Source organism: Panthera leo, chromosome C2, assembly GCF_018350215.1.
Source record: "Panthera leo isolate Ple1 chromosome C2, P.leo_Ple1_pat1.1, whole genome shotgun sequence".
Classification (NCBI taxonomy): domain Eukaryota; kingdom Metazoa; phylum Chordata; class Mammalia; order Carnivora; family Felidae; genus Panthera; species Panthera leo.
Window position 1 is genome coordinate 151,471,566 of NC_056687.1, and position 12,404 is coordinate 151,483,969.

A 12,404-nucleotide genomic window follows, 5' to 3' on the forward strand; every position below is an offset into this window, starting at 1 on the left:
ATACAAATGGAAAGATATTCCATGCTCATGGACTGGAAGAATTAATATTGTTAAAATGTCCATACTACCCAAAGCAATCTATGGATTCAATGCAATCCCCATCAAAATACCAACAGCATTTTTTCACAGAACAAGAACAAATAACACGAAACTTTGTGTGGAACCACAAAAGACCCTGAAGAGTCAAAGCAATCTTGAGAAAGAAGAACAAAGCTGGAAGTATTGCAATTTCAGATTTTAAGATATGCTACAAAGCTGTAGTAATCAAAGCAGCATGGTACTGGGGCACAAATAGACACACAGACCAATGGAACAGGATAGAGAGCCCAGAAATAAATACATGCTTATCTGGTGAATTAATCTGTGACAAAGGAGGCAAGAATATACAATGGGTGAAAAACAGTCTCTTCAATAAGTGGCGTTGGGAAAACAGGACAGCTACGCGTAAAAGAATGAAACTGAACCACTTTCTAACACCATACCCCAAAATAAACTCAAAATGGATCAAAAACCTAAATGTGAGACTTAAAACCATAAAATTCTAGAAGAGAACACGGATAGTAATTTCTCTGACATTGGCTGTTTGGTTTTTTTGTTTTTAAGTTTTAGGAGTTTTCCATATATTCTGATTAATCCCTTATCAGATACATGATTTCTGATATATAAGGGGCACCTGGCTGGCTGAGTCAGTGAAGCATGCGACTCTTGGTCTCGGGTTTGAGTTTGAGCCCCATGTTGGGTATAAATATTACTTAAAAATAAAATCATAGAAAAATATGTATATGATATATACATATATAAAATAAATACATATACATATATATATATGTAAATATTTCCCCCCATTCTGTGAGTTGCCTTTTGGCTCCACTGATAATGTCTTTTAATGTACAAAATTTAAAAATTTTCATGAAGTCCAATTTGTCTCTTTTTAATTTTGTTCTCTGTGCCTTTCACATCACATGCAAGAAATCATTGCCAAATCTAACGTTGTGAAGTTTTTGTCCTATGTTTTCTTCTAAGAGTTTTGTTGTTTTAGATCTTACCTTTATGTCTTTGATCTTTTTTGAGCTATTTTTTTTTGTGTGTGTGGTGTTAAGTAAGGATTTACCTTTATTCTTAGTGCTGGGAAAATTGGGGATAACCAGTTTCCCCAGCACCATTGTTGAAAACACTGCCATAAGGCTGTATATTTTTGGTCCACACTGGTAGTGGTGAAAATTCAAATCCCACACTGTCATCAAGGCAGGCCTGGATTCACAAATTATCAGGGAAGACTGGATTTTTACCCAGAGTCCGAACTAAGTTTCCTACTTCTCTTCCTCCACCAACAGACAGATTCTGATTTCTTCTTCACCCTTTCATTGGTAGCACTTGGGGAGTCCCAGATTCATGGAGGCATCTTGGCATAAGCCCACTGCCTTTTTTCCCTCATGACTCCCTTATACTTATTAAGGCCCAAGATTCTAGTTTTTACAGAGATTAGCAAATGCTCTTGGCCCACAATGGCTTCAAGCTAGTTTCCTACTCTCTGTCTTTTTTGATCACTATTGATTTTCAGACCCTGGAGATTTTCCTGTCTTTTGTGCCAGTTTAGCTGTACGTTTTAAAAGAATTTGTTCTGATTTACCCAGCATTTCTAGATATTTTACTCCCTCCCAAATTTTCCAGAAGCAGAAATTCTTGTTCATATTTCTATTCTTTCTTGCTCAATAGTGACATTTAAAGCTCTCTAATTGTTATTGTTTTCTGAGAATTGGTCGGAACAAATCTTATGAAATCCTATTAATGGATGCATTTATACACTTATTCGGGAGAATTTTAATTGCCACTTCGTGAGAGTTTTTGTTTAAATGTTTGTTACTAGATTTTTGTTGCCCTGTGTTTGATTTATGAAACCTGAAATATATTCAGTTCTTGTAAAGATTCCATGGCTGTTTGCAAAGAGTAAGTAATCTTTGTTCACATTCTAAAAAGTAAAATATAGCTGATAAAAGTAACATTATTTCCTCGTTCCTTAATTTAAACCCTGTTACCTTTCAGCCTTCCCCTAGAGTCCCGCCTCTTTTGCTTCCCACTGGAATTTTAGGATAGAATGTAGAACTTTGAAACTGTTTCTGAAAATTTAGAACTTGTTTCCAAAAAAAAAAAAATACTGTTAATGATAATTAGCTCTCATCTTCTCCATATACTTAGGTGGTGAAGATATTTTTATGACAGAAGAACAGAAGAAATACTATAATGCAATGAAAAAATTAGGATCCAAAAAACCTCAAAAGCCCATTCCGAGGCCTCTGGTGAGAGCAATTGATTTGTTCTAAACACATAGATCTATTAAGTAGTCTTGAGCTCAGATGTCTACTGTGCCATTCTCCTTTATTTTCTAAGTTTACACACATTATCTAAGAACTCCATAAAAACCCAGATACACTAGTGTCTTTAAGGAAATGAGACATTCAAATTCAATAATAAGAACTTGGGCAAAAAACCTTTCCTTTGCTTTTTGGTAAGCGCACAATAGGTGTTTAGTATATGCTCATTGCAATGATGTGAACTTAACAGTTTAAATCTTTTTTTCTTTTTTAATTTTAAATTCCAGTGTAGTTAACGCACAGTGTTATATTAGTTTCAGGTGTAGAGTATAGTGATTCAACGCTTCCCTACATCACTTGGTGATGATCGCGACAAGTTCACTCCCCCCTTTTTTTTTTTGTACGTTTATTTCTTGAGAGAGAGAGAGAGAGAGAGAGAGAGAGAGAGAACACAAGTGGGGGAGGGGCAGAGAGACAGAGGGGGAGAGAGAGAATCCCAAGCAGGCTCCACACTATCATTGCAGAACCCAACGCGGGGCTCAAACTCACGAACAGTGAGACGGTGACCTGAGCCGAAATCAAGAGGTGGACGCTTAACTGACTGAGCCACCCAGGCGCCCCGCGACAAGTGCACTCCTTAATCTTCATCACTTATATTTCCCCCCTCCCCCTACACAGCTCCCCCTGGTAATCCTCAGTGTGTTCTCTGCAGTTAAGAGTTTGTTTCTTGGTTTGTCTCTCTCTCTCTCTTTCTTTTTCCTCTCTTTGCTCGTTGGTTTTGTTTCTTAAATTCCCCACGCAAGTGTGATCCTATGGTGTTTGTCTTTCTCTGACTGACTTATTTCACTTGGCCCTAGCTCCCTCCATGTTGTTGCAAGTAGCAAAATTTCATTCTTTTTATGGCTGAGTGATATTCCATTGTGCATATCCATCTTTGCCCATTCGTTAGTTGATGGGCACTTGGGACTGTTCCCATAATTTGGCTATTGTAGATAGGCTGTTATAAATATCAGGGTGGATGTATCCCCCCAAATTAGTATTTTTATGTTCTTTGGGCAAATATCTAGGAGTGCGATTGTGGGTCCTTAAGGTAGTTCTGCTTTTAAGTGTTTGAGGAACTCCATAGTGTTTGCCACAATGGCTGCCCCGGTTTGCATTCACACCAACAGGGCAAGAGGGTTCCTTTTTGTCCACGTCCTTACCAACACCTGTTGTTTCTTACGTTGTTAATTCCGCCCACCGTGACAAGTGTGAGGTGATTTCTCCCTGTAGTTTTGACTAAATCTTGACCAGTTTAAAATGTATTTATACTATCCTTGACCGGTCTTTTCTGGTGTGAAGTCTAGGCCATGCCTACTGGCTTCCGCCTCACCAGCATTTACCACGAAGTTTCTGTGTCGGGAGTTGACACACTTTTTTCCGCAAAGGGTCAGATAGTAAATATTTCAGGCTTTGCGGGCCGCATGGTCTCCACTCTGGCATTAGCACAAAGGCAGGCGTAGACAGTATTGAACTAATGGTCATAAAGCATGGCTGTGTTCTAGGGCAACTTGATTTATAGACACTGAAACTTGGATTTCTTTAATTTTCACATGCTGACATTTTATTTTTCTCGTGAGTTTTCCCCCAAACATTAAAAAAAATGTGACACCCATTCTGAGCTCCCAGGCGACACAAAAACCAACTGCGGGCCAGATCTGACCCCTGCTCTCTGTGAATCGTGCTTTCTCAGGTAGTCTGGGGCTGTCTCAGGCTTGCAGCTTGATTGAGGCTCTGGAATTGGGGCACACCAGATTAAAAAGGGATGGCTAGCCATAGTTAGCAGCTCTGACAAGTGAGTTTCAAGGTAGGGAGGGGGCTGAAAAGTTCAGGAAGGCAATATGGAAGAGGGGCTTGATATCTGCAGCATGTAGACGACATAGAGACTTTCACTCGAACACGAGACCCCAAATTATCAAAGGTATGTTTCGTTTACTGCTATTCCCATGACGCAGAATAGAGCGTGGCACAGCGTGTATTGTCCGTAACCATTGGCTGAGTGAGAGGTTATGTTCGAGGGCCCACACAGAGTCCACCCCACTAGGATTAAATATTTGCGTTGCGCTAAAAATACCTGTGAGTGTTCGGGCAAAGGGTTTAGAATTTATACCAGGAAGAATTTTTCACCGGGAGGTTAATGATATAACTATATTTGAGGAGGTTGTCATTTGACCTCGAGCCAACAAAAAAGACAGAGAGAATTTTTATTCGCCCGTGGGTGTTGTGCAACCGCTGATTCGGGACTGGTTGGTCCTAGGTTTGAAATTAACTGGAAGACTCAAGAGACACAATATGTTCCCACGTATTTACCCGTCGACCTCGTAAAGGGTATGAAGCAAGCAAGGCAGCACACAGCCAGACAGATGTTGCAAGGGCACAGATGCAGCTTCTAGGCCTTTCTGCTGCCCTGGGCATGCTAGGCTGCAAGCGCTGAGCTTCCGGTGGGCACGAGCTACTTTACCCCAGGGAAGCTGCCACCTCCGTGCTTGAACCATGTCTTATGGCGTTTGTGTCCCATGGATTGTCTGCGGGTAGGTGTCACCCCGTAACCCCCTGTGTAGCTGCAGCTTACCAGTCATAGCTTCACACCGAGCGATTCCAACAACCGAGTATCATTTCCCCAGTTAACGCATCACGTTTACATTAACTTCTATGTTCCAGACAGCAGTCTTGCAAGAGGTAAATACATACTCCCCGATGTCCCTGAATTTAAGACTTTACATCAGCTGTTAGCACTTAACTTGCAACTTGACCTCCCTACTGACATTAAAAAAATTTTTTTTTAATGCTTATTTATTTTTGAGAGCGAGAGAGACAGACAGAGCACAAGTGGGGGAGGGGCAGAGAGCGGGTGAGACACAGAATCCGAAGCAGGCTCCAGGCTCCGAGCTGTCAGCACAGAGCCCGACGTGGGGCTCGAACCCACAAACTGTGAAATCATGACCTGTGCTGAAGTCTGGCCCTCAACCGACTGAGCCACCCAGGCGCCCCTCCTACTGACTTTTTTTAATCTCTAAAATCTAAATATTATCTTTGGAACAGATGAATAACAATTGCATGGGGGGAAACTCTAACTGTTTTTACCTGAGCAGTGATGCATTTTCTTTTTAACAGTAGAGGAAGGGATCTGGAGTCATTTCTGATTCTTCCTGAACCATCCACACAGTGGCGGGGCGGGGGGGGGGGAGAGGGGGGCTCCATTACCGGTTTAAAAATGATACCGAGGTGCAGGATTCACTGTACATTCTAATGCTTTTTTGTACATGCAAATGCTTTTTTATATCTGCCAACTTAGCTACCTTGTATTCTTGATCTCCTCTGTTTGTCAGAGTTGAACTCTTAGGCCTAGGCTTACCCTCCCTCACTCTTAATTCTTGCCACTCACTGGGCTTCCCCGGACAGCGCCCTTAAAAGTACCTTTTCTCCAGTTCCTTTCTGACTTCCCAGATGCATTCTCCCATAGCAAATGCAGTTGACTTTCAAGTTTCTCCTCCAGACTCCTTTAATGATTCTGGGACAAAATTTGGAAGACACCAACTTACGTGTAGTATCCCTCCAGTGCTGTCCCTAACCCCTCTTCTCATTGCTCTCGCCCTTCCTGACTGATACCGTTCACTCTCATGGTTTTAAGTCATGTCGGCACTGGTGCCCTTGAACTCCACATCTGCGTTCCAGCTCTGCACCTGAGCTCCGTACCCATACCGTTACCTGCCCAGGGCCCTCGGATGCCTCACTGGTGCCTCAAACTCAGTGTTCTCAGGACAGATCTTATCATCTCCCTCCGAAATTCCGCATTGTCTGCTCTGTGGCTGGCCCGGTTCCACCAGCCTGAGATGATAGCCTCAGCTTATCATTTTCCCGCAGCCACCGCCATGAAAACACTCCTTCTGCATTTACTTCCCTCTTAGCTCTTCGACCTAAATGCTTATATCTCTCTCCACTATTACCACCACAAGCCACCATCATCTTTTGCCTGATTACCGTAATGGATGCTAGCGTTCTAACGATGATTCTTAGGGGTTTAGGAGTTTTCCAAGTAGACTGGCGTGTGTATATTTTGATTGGATGATAACATAAAATACCTTAACATATACATATATTATAAAACAATCAATTTATAGTCAAGCATAATTAGTGTCTGAGTTTGTGTTTAAGAATAGCTTTCCACTAAGAGCAAAGTAGTGCTTCACAGCCGTTAGATTACGGAAAATATAGTGGAATAGTTGAGTCATATCGCTGCGTGTGGTGGGTTAGGTGTGCAAACTTGAGCTAGATAGAACCTGTACCAGAGCAACTGTGCATCGGATGGCCATCTGTGTACCAGCCAACTGTGCAAGTTCACCATCAGTAATAAAATGAAATCATTTTTCCATTTCTGTTTTTAGTAATCATTGCCTCACAATACCATTTACGTAGCCTTATTTTCAAGTGAGCCACATGTGGAAAATTGGCATTCAAGAACTGCTCGCATACAGGGTTTGGGTTAAGTACAAGGTCTTACTATTCTGAATTAATGAACGGAGCCTTGGGGATGTGAATTCCATTTTGTCCAGCATACTTATGTGAGCAGGTGTTATTGAAGTCAGAGTAAAGAAACAGATGAGGTATAGAGACCAAAGGTCATCTTTTTGTCATTAAATCCAACATGAGCTGTTCTATTTCAGCAAAACACATCCATCATATCAAAGTTATGCTGTTACTAAGAATTTTTAATTTTTTGTGTTTTAAAATGGAATTAAAGCTGTAAGCCTACAGCTTAAAAGCAGTCATGTAATTAAATTTAAATGAACATGTATATGCAAGAATTTCTTGTTTAAAAAGGGTGTTCATTTTTCAAGAAACTGCTTTAATTGTAAGGGAGGACAAATTCTGTCGTGTGTGTCTTCCTTATGTACGTGACTTCGTTCTTACAATGCAAAATGATCTAAGATTTATTTTTTTTTCCCCCTCTCAGAATAAATGCCAGGGTCTCGCGTTCGACCTGGTCACAAACCAGGTCTTTGACGTCATCATCATCATCCTCATTTTCCTCAACATGGTTATCATGATGGCTGAATCAAATAACCATCCCGAAGACACAAAAGCCATCCTTGAGGATCTCAACCTGGCCTTTGTGGTCATCTTTACAATTGAGTGTCTCATCAAAATCTTTGCTTTGAGGCAATACTACTTCACCAATGGCTGGAACTTATTCGACTGTGTGATCGTGGTTCTCTCTATTGTTAGTAAGTAAAATCAGAAGCCAGAGGGGCCTTCATCTGAGAGCTAGAAGTAAATCCTATCATTTGGTAGCGTGTCCAGACTATCCGCAACGCAACAAATTAGGCTTAACGTGGATTCTGAAAAAATAGGTGTACTGATGCCATTCTCTCCTGGGAAGTTGCTAGGAGATACGGAGCAATTTTCATTCTCTTGACTGTTTACATGAGTGAAATAGAGAGTCCAATAAATGTGCGGATCCATTTATTCAGTGGAGAGAGACAAAGTTAAGATGACCTTAAAGTGTCTGTGGGGGTACCTGGTACAGTCACATAGTTGAGCCAAAGCTCTACCTTTCCTGTGCAACTATAAGCTCTCGTCAGCATCTTTTAGTTCGAAGGATTTGGCACTTAGTTCCCACGGTTTCCTTAGTTCAAAATCCATGTGGATATCAGATCACAATTACTGTATCCCTGGGACATTCCTAGGCCCTCTCTCACCTCCTATACAGGGCCTCCATGGCTTCCAAATTGGGCTTCCAAGAGTGTGTCCTAAAGATAAGCAGAGCTTTCTCTTTATTCTGAATCCCACGTTAACCTAAACCACAGCATGAACGATGCTGGTCTCTACTGCTTGGACCCCATTCACCAACCAGCCTTACTCTATAATCAGTATATTTTTCTTAACATAAGCAGGATTACCTATAAGATTTATGGAAGAAGAATACAGAAAAAAAAAGAGCTGTTGCTGTATACCTTTTATAACACACATACATACACACACACATCAACTTTGAAATTAAATTCTTCATGGCTAAACCGTGAGAGTTAACACTCTGGGTTTTTGCAGTTTGCTTTTAACTAAACCGATAATTTGACTCTTTATAATTGTGTGCAACCACCCAGAGGCCATTCTCGTAGTTCAAAAAGCAATGAAGATAATGAAAACTGATTTCACAAGTGGGAGCTTTTGTGCTCCTTCAGAAAGGATGCGTTAAACAGATATGCGAGATCAAAATATTTTGGTTCCTATCACTACGGCAGCAATGCCGATGTTTCCAAGAACGAGAAAACGGTACAGATGATAGTCTGTTCTGGCTTCTAAGCCATGAAACTTATGTAGATAAAGTTTAGCAATAGATCCTTCCACACGCCTACAGTGAAATGGATCGCTTATCTTCGTCAATCAATTCCAATCCCAAGTCCCGGTGAAACTGACAGCAACAGCAAACCCAGAAAACTGTGGTAAGGATGGGTCTGGCACAGCCCTCGGAGAACTTGAAGAGCCCGTCCTCCAATATGTAGAGAGCAGCCCATTTATCCCACCCCTTACTGAGCTCCTTCCAGGCAGTGCCAGCCATTGTGTAGTTTGTGGGAATATCTCTTACTTCTGTCCTTGGAACAACCGCTAGGCAATTTGAACAGACCCCAGCAGAGCACTGTATCGCATTTTGCTCCAGTGGATGAGAAAATGCGTGCGCTGAGCCAAATCCCACTCGCCGATGTGGGCAGCATTTTATCTGCCTTTGCCAGTAGATAGATATCCCACCCAACACTAAGCTTCTATGCTTTCTCAAGCTCTTTCCTAAGCTTTTAGATAAATACAAAATGAGTGCGAGTCAAAGTGAATCTCTCTAGGAGTTAACGAGGCAGGTGACGTATTGAGACTTACTCACCTTAAAGAGTCAGAAACCGAGAAATGAGCTGCACACCAAATCTCATGGTACACGGAATTGAGCTCAGATAAAGGACGGATTACTGTTGGCTCGATTAGTCAGAGAAATATTCGTGGAGGAGGTGGCCTTAAAGGGTGGACCTCCTCCAGTTGTTGCTGAATTGGAACTTAATAAATTCCACATCTACCAGCGTTGGCTGCAAAATTAACATGTGAATTTAACTTCATTGGCACAACAGGGCAGTTGGTGAAGTAGATTATCCACCACTTCTCTTTAGTCATTAGGCGATAGCAGACAATTCTGGCTGCCCACCACCCCTAATGACCTCAGAGGACCCCCCAGAGCAAGACCAAGGCCATATCTACACAGGGTAAGCAGGTCCCAGCCGCTCTATAATATTTAGGCCAAAATGTGAGCTGTTTCAAATCCTGTATCATTTCCTTGCAGAGCAGGCGATGAGAGAACAGGATGACATTTTAGGGCAAATATTCAGCTGTTTGCGGAAACCTCTGCTCGAGATGCTCTTTTGGGGGGTGTCTACAGCAATACGGAAAGTATCTCCAGTCCCTCAAGCTTTTTGAGCAGACCCCAGGAGTCCTTCCTTGGGATGAGCATATTGACAAATATGAGACGCCCATGGCAGCTTCCGCCCAGATTTGAGCCTCCCAACACCTTCTCCCTCCAGCCCTGTCATCACCTGTAGCAGGCTGTGCTCACATTCCCCTACACAAATAGGAACTGGCCTTTTTAAGGAGTTTTGGGGTTAGGGTTTCCACAGTTTCTGATGACAGCTCAGGTTCAAGCCAACCTTCGGTAACAGACATTTCTCCCTGCGCTCTAATCTGAAGGACTCCATCCTTAGTTTATCTGTTTTCCATCTGTTTTCCACTTCCATTTCCAACAAATATGGAAAACTATTTATCCCGTGAATGACTTTCAATACCCGGCACAGAAAATGTACTTCGAGTGTATGAGATAACTCACAAAATAGCCTTTTATAAACTGCATTCTCTTTCCATTCCTTGGGTGCCTTCAATATTTTAGATCATCTCCTATTCCATCCAAAGTCCCATCTTAAAGTTGTACGGTGCTTGGAAACTATTTTCCAAGTTAAGGCACAGGTAGATATTGCCCTGATATTGGTAAGTGTGCAGTGCGTAAATTGCAAAGTACTGAGAAAAGTCGGTCACGCTAAGATTCCAAGGCAGGAGCGACAAGCTGGATCTGAAAGCAGTGTGCCTGCTGGAAATTAATCGACCTATCTCCTTCTCCTAAGGTGCCATGGTTTCTGCCTTGGAGAACCAGCAGCACATTCCCTTCCCTCCAACGCTCTTCAGAGTTGTGCGCTTGGCTCGGATTGGTCGGATCCTGAGACTTGTTCGGGCAGCACGAGGAATTAGAACCCTCCTTTTTGCTCTGATGATGTCCCTTCCCTCTCTATTCAACATCGGTCTTCTGCTTTTTCTGGTTATGTTTATCTATGCCATTTTTGGTATGAACTGCTTTTGCAAAGTGAAGGAAGGGTTTGGAATTGATGACATATTCAACTTCAAGACTTTTGTTGGCAGCATACTCTGTCTCTTCCAGATCACCACCTCGGCAGGCTGGGATGCCCTCCTCAGGCCCATGCTGCAATCAAACGATTCATGCAACCCCAACTTAGACAGCCGTCACCTCCCTGCCATAGCCATAGCCTACTTTGTTAGTTACATCATCATTTCCTTCCTCATTGTTGTCAACATGTACATTGCTGTGATCTTAGAGAACTTCAATACTGCCACTGAAGAAAGCGAGGACCCTTTGGGTGAAGATGACTTTGAAATATTCTATGAAGTCTGGGAAAAGTTTGACCCAGAAGCAACACAGTTTATCAAGTATCCTGCCCTTTCTGACTTTGCCGATGCCCTTCCTGAGCCTTTACGGGTGGCAAAGCCAAACAGATTTCAGTTCCTAATGATGGACTTGCCCATGGTGAGTGGAGATCGCCTCCACTGCCTGGATATTCTCTTCGCGTTCACCACCAGGGTACTTGGTGACTCCAGCGGCCTGGACAGCATGAAAGCAATGATGGAGGAGAAGTTCATGGAGGCCAACCCTTCCAAGAAGTTGTATGAACCCATAGTCACCACCACCAAGAGGAAGGAAGAGGAAAGATGTGCTGCTGTTATTCAAAAGGCCTTTCGAAAATACAAGCTGAAGATGTCCATGTGTGCCTTAGAAGACGGGCCTCGTTCACCACTCCAGACACTCTGCAATGGAGACCTCTCCAGCTCCGGGGTGGCCGAGGGCAAGGTCCACTACGACTGAGCCCCTACCTCCACCCTTACCTCACAGCCTCACCACCTTGCCTCCGGCCTCTCAGCTCCAGGGGTCCACAGCTCGGTGTGTGAACGAGCAACTGACTCCCCAAAATAGCCATCCCATTTCTTTTTCTGCCTAAAAGAAGTGATACGTCAATGTTTATTTCAAACGGTTCTTACAGAGATAGACGATAAGGCTGCCTGACTATGAACCACTGGCAGTATCTTAGCCAGGAAGACACTAGAAGGGCTGTAGAGGACACACCAATGTTAGGATTGAAACACAGTTCAAATCATGGAGAAAAAAAAGAATAAACAAAACAAAAACCACATTAAAACTGTAGATGGTGTTTTTCCATATTGTTTCTAAGCACATTGTTCAATACCTTTGTTCCGTGTTTTCCCCAATGCAAGTATGTGGCTTATCCCATATAACTCCTTTGCATGCTGAGTAAAAATTCAAAACCTGCCAATAAATAAATAACCTATTGCAGATACTTTTTTACCAGCCATTAGTATTTTGGTTTTGTTTTGAACCTAAGGCATGATCTCGACTTCTCAGTTCCCACCCTATCTTTCACCAGCTGCAATCTCCGTTATATACATTTCGAAAAAATAAATAAACAAATGAGACTTTTAGTTGGCCTTTCATTCAGATGGCACACTGAAAAAACATCTTGTTTGGCGGTTGTCTAAGGAGTCATTTAAAAGTGGTGCTTTGCTTCGAATTTCGATGGAAGCCAGTCATCTGCTGATAAATGTATAGCAACTGGCTCTTCAGGAAAAAAAAAAAAAAAAGGGCCACGATTTGTAACATGTACTGATTTCTGTGGTGAACTCTCCCATCAGGCCTGATTTCAGGCTACCGACATGATATTA

The 12,404-nt window shown here is 42.4% G+C and overlaps 1 protein-coding gene across 1 annotated transcript in view; it reads left to right on the forward strand.

Annotated features, from left to right (window-relative positions):
• Positions 1 to 12,131, forward strand: part of SCN11A (sodium voltage-gated channel alpha subunit 11) — a 94,875-nt gene extending 82,744 nt beyond the window's left edge. The window contains exons 25-27 of the mRNA XM_042955574.1: positions 2,193 to 2,297; positions 7,306 to 7,576; positions 10,502 to 12,131. Of these exons, the coding sequence (XP_042811508.1) occupies positions 2,193 to 2,297; positions 7,306 to 7,576; positions 10,502 to 11,532 (1,407 nt within the window). The 3' untranslated portion in view covers positions 11,533 to 12,131. The remainder of the gene's footprint in view (positions 1 to 2,192; positions 2,298 to 7,305; positions 7,577 to 10,501) is intronic.
• Positions 12,132 to 12,404: the final 273 nt, after the last annotated feature.